The sequence below is a fragment of the Anneissia japonica genome, unplaced genomic scaffold (assembly GCF_011630105.1).
Source record: "Anneissia japonica isolate Jap-2015-1 unplaced genomic scaffold, ASM1163010v1 scaffold287763_len296007_cov137, whole genome shotgun sequence".
In the NCBI taxonomy this organism is placed as follows: Eukaryota; Metazoa; Echinodermata; class Crinoidea; order Comatulida; family Comatulidae; genus Anneissia; species Anneissia japonica.
In genome coordinates, this window is record NW_022698178.1 from 107 (window position 1) to 7,893 (window position 7,787).

A 7,787-nucleotide genomic window follows, 5' to 3' on the forward strand; every position below is an offset into this window, starting at 1 on the left:
TATTTACCTATTGTAACAACAGTACTTGGTCTCAATAGGTAAATATGTTCACATATTTACCTATTGAGACCACGTACTGTTGGTGGATACCATTTGCAGATCCAAGAATTTAAAATAAAAGGGGCATAGTGAGGGATTTTCACAGATCACAGACGAAGGGACTTTTCTTAGGTGAGAAAAGTATTTTGAAAATAAAATTAGTAGGAAATGTTACACAGACACCAAAACATTCATAGCACAAGGTCATATTTCTTCATACTTCATTTATTTAGTCAATTTCAAATAAGTATATTAATTATCCAGCAAGCTACATGAGGTATGTTATGATGGAAAATAATGTATATTGCAAATGCTTAAAAGCTTCCCTGCATTTCACATTAGAGGTCATATTTGTTATACTTCAAATATTTAGTCAATTGCAAATGAGTTAATTAATTATTAACCACTAAGATACATTCATATTGAGGTAATGGTATAATGATATATATTGCAAAATACTGGAGTTTCATTGCACTTCATAATAAACACAAAACAAATGCTACAATAAATGTACAACAAAAAAGTATTTCAAGAAGTACTACTAAAATTATATTGAGGTAATGTGAAGGAATGTATACAACTGATTCACAATGATTGACCAATTTTTGATTTTAAAGATTTAAAAATATAATTGCACAAAAAATTGAGTCGAAGTGTTTATTAGCTAATTGCATAGGTTAAAGAATAGGCTTGATAATTAAGAGACTAGTACTGATTCAGTAAACATCAAAATATTATAACATCATGGAAACATTATGTAAATCAATAGATTTCTATTTTATATCATTTTTAAACAATATAATTTAAAATATTTTAAGAGAAATTGTACAACTTTAATGACAATAGTATATTTTTAATGGTATTTCGAAAATAAATCTTGCTACGTAGAAATTTTATACCTTATAAATTTGTAATTTGTTCTCTATATTGGATGTTGTCATTGTTGTGCATACAAAATTATTATAAGCGACCTGATATGTTTTCTCCTGACTGCTTTCGATGTAAACTTTTATGTAAATGTGGATTTTGAGTTTCTGTAGCAGCGTTCCATATTATAGAGATCACTGCAAGCATCTGGCTTTTGTCCAGTGAAGGTATCACACACAAGTTTTGCAAGGTCTGTTGTGGCTTTTTGCTGAATGGCTTCTGTGTGCATCTATAAAGGAAGAAAAAAAAATAATTAAGCTCTCTCCAGATTATCAACTGTTGTATGCCCATATTTAGTCATGATGTGCCTATGTTTGGTCATGATGTGATGTCATCATGATCATATTTGGCTTGTCACATGTTTTTGTCAAATAAAATTTGATAATCACGCTGGACAAGACTTGAAAGTGGGCTTGATGGTAGTATTAAAAGATCCTCAGTATTGAACTCCATGTTAGTTGTAAAAGAAGGGGGCAGTTACTTACAAAAGGGAGTTTGCAAATCTGTCCAAGCATAAAGTGGAGATATCTCCATTGGCATAGACACACCAGCCTGTACTGTTGGTTAGCTTTGAAGAGATTCATGTTTATTTCAGTCTTTGGTGCAGGCTATGGGGGTTTGAATACTTTAATCTGGCCAAGCATAAGTAGAGGTATCCTATATCTCCATTAGCATAGACACACCAGTCTGTGCTGTTGGTCGGCTTTGAAGTGATTCATGTTATAATTTCAGTGTTTGGTGCAAGTAGGCTATTGTAGTTATTGGCTTTAAAATTAACAACAATAACTAGAGTTGTAACCTGATGGATAAAGTGCCTATACCGATCAACGGCAGTGCACTTTTGCCTGCACTCTGCCAGCAGGCAATGCCTTCTTCATTCACCAACTAATTGCATGGGCAAAGCCAGTCAGTTCTTCTGCTCTGATTGAAATTGCTAGCATGCCAAATTGGCTCATGAGCAATTGAAGGCCCTTGATCTACTGTACAGGATGGCACAAAGGTAGACCCCTCTCCTAAAAATAAACTCTCCCCAGTGGCCCACTTCAGAAAGACAAGATGTGCATTCATGAAACTTACTCCATTAAGGGTAATCCAAGGTGTGTACTGATGAGGCGGATTCAATGACTCGGTCAATAATGCCATCTTGTGTTCAAGTGCATTCCCCATGCTGCTATTAGCACACTGTAAGGCAGGTTTAGGGTCAACGCCCTGTTGCTGGAGGCACTGAAAGAAAATAATGGAAATAAAAAGTGTATTGAGTTAATAATTTTAAAACAATTTACTTAATTAATTGTGATTTAATAGTAGAATGTGATTTATCAATTCAGTGTTGCCCCTGAAATCAGTGCATGCACTGGGATGGAAAATGTATAATGGAAATACAAAGTGTATTGAGTTAATAATTTTAAAACAATTTACTTAATTAATTGTGATTTAATAGAATGTGATTTATCAATTCAGTGTTGCCCCTGAAATCAGTGCATGCAACCCAACAGGGTACTCATTAATACTCCTCAGAAGAGAGTATAAAGTATCGTGCTTAAGAACACTAATCAAAATGCACAGTGAAGGATTAAAACCATTACTTTGAGGTTGAAAAACCAAACAATTCTTACTGCGACAAACTACTTCCACATTCTTGATTTTAAAATGTGGCGAAGACAAGCCAAACAGTCACTCGTTGCAAATCCTGTTTCAGATATAAAGTCCAAAACATCATGGGATGTCAACATTTTTGAAATCTATTTTATTGCACTAAACTAACCTTTACACTATATATCTATTATATCATGCCATACTGCTATTTTCACCGTTTTCAATGTTAAAACAACAATATTTTAACGATTTGGTGATGGTTTCTGTCTGGAGAAATACCCAAAATCATAAATTTTAAAGGCTGATTTCTCAAATATTGTTCTTTAAACAGCTGTATGTCTAAACTCCTATAACTTCATAACGAAATGTCGGATTTAAATTATTCCTTTACCATGTTATAGCTCTCATTTTAATGTTTAACTCTGTATTAATAACTAAAATAATTTTTTGCAACAAGGTTCGGCTTGTCTTTGCCACAAATGAGCTTTTAGGTTATACCCTTATAATTTCATTTCAATCATTTAAAGTGCTTTAAAAAAATTATTAATTTAAAAACAAATCAAACAAATTCCAAAAAAATGTGTTAATATCAAAATTATTAAAATAAAATTATTGAATATAAAAAAAAATTAATTTTCAAAAAAACGTTAATATCAAAATTCTGGACAATGCTAGAGCGCAGTAAAACAGAGTAATCACAACCATCCACAATACGCTTGCTCCATGGGTTAACTATCATTATTCAGAAAAAGTCATGTATTACCTAGTCTCATGGTCAACTAAAGCAGTCACTTCATGAAGTACATATTTCCACTTGTGTAAAGTGTAAATAAAAACTGAATATGGGTAACCTAGACCTTGTTCTTTGACTTTTTCTTCCCAAAATTTAATCACCTCTTATATTATTATGTACATATTCCACTAAATATTATGATCATTTCCTAAGTTTATGCATTCACTTGCTAACAGACAGACAGTGAATGCATAAACTACTTTGGCAGAGGATTTAGGCAGTTTTCGATGCAACACGTTAACCTTAACGCTAACGGATGACATCATAGTTTATTCACCTTGCATTGCCGAGTATGTTAATTTCAGGATTTTACGTGCTCGATGTTAGTTACGTGTTTGCACATGCATATTTCGATTTTTTTTACAAAAGGGGCGGAGCTATCGCGTTGCATGCTGGGTACCAACGTTAAAAGTTAAGGTTAACGTCGTGCATCGAAAAATCCCTGTACTAATCATTTACCTGATAGGCAGTCCTATATGGGTCTACAGCTGCTTCCATACAAAAGATAATGGGGGCAGCAGTTTTGAATTTAAACAGCGATAAGATGCAAGTTTCCATGATGTTCCCAGCACATTCCCACTCGCCATGTTGGCATTCAAATATCCATCCAGTTCCTTCTTGTTGTTCCTGAGAGAATGGTACAAAAAGATAATTCAGTAATGAATCAGATATGTTTACTGCAGCAGTAAACCTTGGGAAATAGATATTGCATGACAACTATTTAAAAATGAACTTAGAACTGATGACCACTTGATGTGTTGGGCTTTAGCCCACGTCATCTCTAGTCACGCCCCTTGTCAAGATATATTTTAAATGTATTGTGCCTAATTTGTAATAAATAAATTTAAAAAATGTAAAAAAAATCATAAAAATTCATTACAAACTAAGAAATATATATTGACATCAAATATATCATGGTTGCATTCTGTATAACTGTAGTTTCCAAATTAATTTGAGACCCCCCTCCTAAATTTTAGATCACTTTTTCAATGTACACCTAACAATCTTCAATCTTAACATAAAGATGAAATTCATCAAATCCTGAGACCTTATATTTTCAGGTCCCATGTGACATTGAATTGTAGGGAAAACTGTAATTAAGCAATAACTATTTCAATAGTAATATTTTTACATTAATCAAGGATGTTTTATTAATATTTACATGGGCATTGCCATAAGGAACAAGGGTGACGTTAAGTATTCCACTATCGCCCAACTTCATCCAAGTTGGTTGCAGCTGAGTCGTAATAAACTCCTTACAACCTGGACACAGAGATTCGTAGTAGAGGGCGATGTTCACTGGTGCTGTTGCCTTTGATCCCATACCGGACCACAATCTGCACTGTTTCTCTACCTATAAAAAGAGCAATATGAATCAGTTGACCATTGAAATTCTTATTACAGCCTAGGATAATGTTATTCCCAACAAAACAATGTATGCTTCGCCACTTGTAAAGTTAAAAAGAGCATTAAAAGGGTGGATCCAGAGATGTCCAAAAGGGAAGACCGAAAGTGGGGCCAATCATGATAATAGTACCCTAGGGGGTCTGGGGACATGTCCCCGCAAAGTTTTTGTGTTCTAGTCTCCCAAAAAAAGCCTCTGAGGCATTCAGGATGATAATTTTTTTCTATTTCTTTCCTTTTTTTTTTTTTTTCTTTTACCTTCCAAACGGCCGGGGAGGGGGGGGGGGCCACGCCTCCACCTAAATCCGCCCCTGACAGTGTAATATCAATTGAGAAATAAACATTTTATTAAAAAACAGCCCAGAAAAAAATGAGTTGGTGCAGAGCATAATATTAACTGCTAAATGGTTGGTTCAGCTGTCTTTGATCCTGTGTCCAACACCATACATTGCTTCTCCTCCTATCAGATATCATTATACTCCTATCAGTATAATATTTGGAAATCACATTTTTGTTTTAATATTGGCTTATGCCCAATTATACAGTTCAGAAAACAGTCATCCCTCAATCAATGCATTTTGGATGATATGATAGCCACAGGTCTAAAATCCAGGTTTTACTGTACAGACCACAGATCACATTTGTAGTAAGAAAAAATAATTTTCCATTAAAATAAAAATTTTCGAGATTTTGAATTGGTGAAGCTTACATTTATTTTAAGTGCACTAATTTCAAGATCCTCAACAGCAGGTAAAATTTACTTTCTTGTAAATTTTAATTTGCATTGAATAGAGAATGAGAAAAGTTCAAAATGTGTACCCTGATTTTTAAACAATAATATTATAATATAGAAGAATTCACTTACAGTGACTGGAAGTGTTTCTATCATTTTTTTAATGTAAAATTATATATTAAATGTTTGTTTCAAAATGGATTAATGATTTTTTGTTTTGTTTTTTGGAAGGGCAAATACAGTTTTAAGGCTTGCATAGACAATAACAATCCTAATGCATTTTAAGGTTTTTAAAGGTCTATATTTATTTATTTACTTTGTAAACATACGCCTTTAGATCGGGGGGCACTCAAGGGTGGTGTGTTCAACTTAAATACAATGTAATGAATCACTTAATTACTGCAAAAATAAATGCACTAATATAAATAAAACATAATTGACACAAACTTCAGAATAAGGCCAAATAAAAAAATATACTTGTTAAGCGTCGCCCCTCAAAAATTATATGGGGGGGGGGCATTTTTTTTAAATATTTTTATTTTTTATTTATGATTTATATCTCTGCATGGTCTTCGGTTTCAGTTTATGTCACCGTTTTGGCTTGTACATAAAAAAAGTCTACAATAGAGTCAGTACATATTTTTTAAACATTGAGAAACACATTTAGGATCATTTATATACGCACCGATGCCACACATGTGTTGATATTGGTGGCGCACTTCACAGCTTGTTCCCTGCACTCAAGATGAATAACAGAATAAAACGATCCTTTTCCATCAATTCGGCATTTTTTAGTTAATTTTCATCAAAAAAAAAAAAAAAAAAAAAAGAGAAGAAAAGAGGGGCAGCTAGAAAATCAGGGGCGGGCAGTGGCGCTTAACAAGTATATTTTTTTATTTGGCCTAAATCAAGTAATGGGCCTAGGCAAGTTTGTTGAAAGGCTGAACCTACTGTACCTGTTGAGTTCAGCTATGGTCTATGTCAACTTCTTAAAATTTATTATGAATTACAGACCTTTGATCACAATTATAACAAACACGCTCACAAAATAGGTTTGCTTTTGATAAGGCACAGTTACGAAGGTCAAGGTTTGTATTAGGGCTCAACAACAGTATATAATTAGACTACAGACGTCCTAGCAGTAGTGAAATGAAAAAGACGGTGGCATAAAACTAGCCCCACTCTAGCTAGGCCTAGTTGGCCTATGTATGTCATATAAAACCAAGAATTCCTTCTACTGATTGAATGATTGCCTAGGCTTAAGCATACCACCCATACAATATAACATCCTTTCTTAGTAGTACGTAAACTCATAATTTATTACTCCAGGCCCGGCCAGGCCCTACCAAGGAGGGTTACAGTGATTTGCCTAGCGAGGTTAGGCCTAGCTATATACTATGGTAGGAGAGGCTCTACTAGGTCTACATAGTGCTAGGCCTACAGTATTCTCTCTTTTTGACTATCAGCTTCCCTAGGCCTTGCGGTAGCAAGGAGATATGGAGCTGCTATATGTTAGTAGGCCTACCTCTAAAATTCCATTCATTAGGTTTAAAGCGAATCTTTCATCATTTACCTACCTGACAAGCTACAGAAATCTCCGTTGTTGAACACCATTCACTCGGTGGTAAATTGCATGATTTAGCCGAAATTACGCCAATTAAGAAGAAAGCAGCTAGTAGAGTAGCAAACTTTGACATCTTTGGTTTCCAAAGTGAAGTAATTTTGACAAGAAGATTAACAGCAAAGTACTTGCAGTTTCGTTTGTTGTCTGTCTAAAAAAAAATCACAAACCCACATTCAACAAAGCTGTCACCTGCCACCGATCACCTGACACTTTTCACAGTCACGTGACAATACAGTTTGCAGTTTTTTGTTCAAATAACTTTTTGTGGACATTTTTGCATATCATAATACAAGATACATTTTAAAATTAAGCTATATGTAAATTTATATATAAAGTTGTATATATTAGGTTATATGTAAAGTTCATTATTAAAATACGCATGGATTCGCTTCATTTATTACGAAGAAATGTTAAATTAAGGGGATTACAAAGAAATGTTAAATTAAGGGGATTACAAAGAAATGTTAAATTAAGGGAGAAATGTTAAGTTATGGGGATCCCCTTAATTTGGCATATGTTTCTGAATTATAGCCCTTAGTGGTGGTAACCTAGGGTGATAGGTTGTGACCAGTGGCACTCTGGTCGATCGTTGACGTGGTTTGTAAGTCAGTGTTTGAGCACGAGGTATGTCCTTTGCTTTTTTTTATAGCATTTTCAATGGGTCCTCGATG

General features: G+C 34.1%; 1 protein-coding gene across 2 annotated transcripts in view; it reads right to left on the reverse strand.

The window, feature by feature from the left end:
- Nucleotides 1–246: 246 nt before the first annotated feature.
- The window catches only part of LOC117102423 (gamma-interferon-inducible lysosomal thiol reductase-like), a 13,364-nt gene continuing 5,823 nt past the window's right edge, over nucleotides 247–7,787 (reverse strand). Inside the window, exons 2-6 of one of the 2 annotated variants that reach the window (XM_033242677.1) lie at nucleotides 7,070–7,189; nucleotides 4,518–4,709; nucleotides 3,815–3,982; nucleotides 2,044–2,190; nucleotides 247–1,195 (exon numbers count right to left, since the gene is read on the reverse strand). In XM_033242677.1, the coding sequence (XP_033098568.1) occupies nucleotides 1,049–1,195; nucleotides 2,044–2,190; nucleotides 3,815–3,982; nucleotides 4,518–4,709; nucleotides 7,070–7,189 (774 nt within the window). In that variant the 3' untranslated portion in view covers nucleotides 247–1,048. The remainder of the gene's footprint in view (nucleotides 1,196–2,043; nucleotides 2,191–3,814; nucleotides 3,983–4,517; nucleotides 4,710–7,069; nucleotides 7,190–7,787) is intronic. The other variant, XM_033242676.1, reaches the window with a different exon arrangement.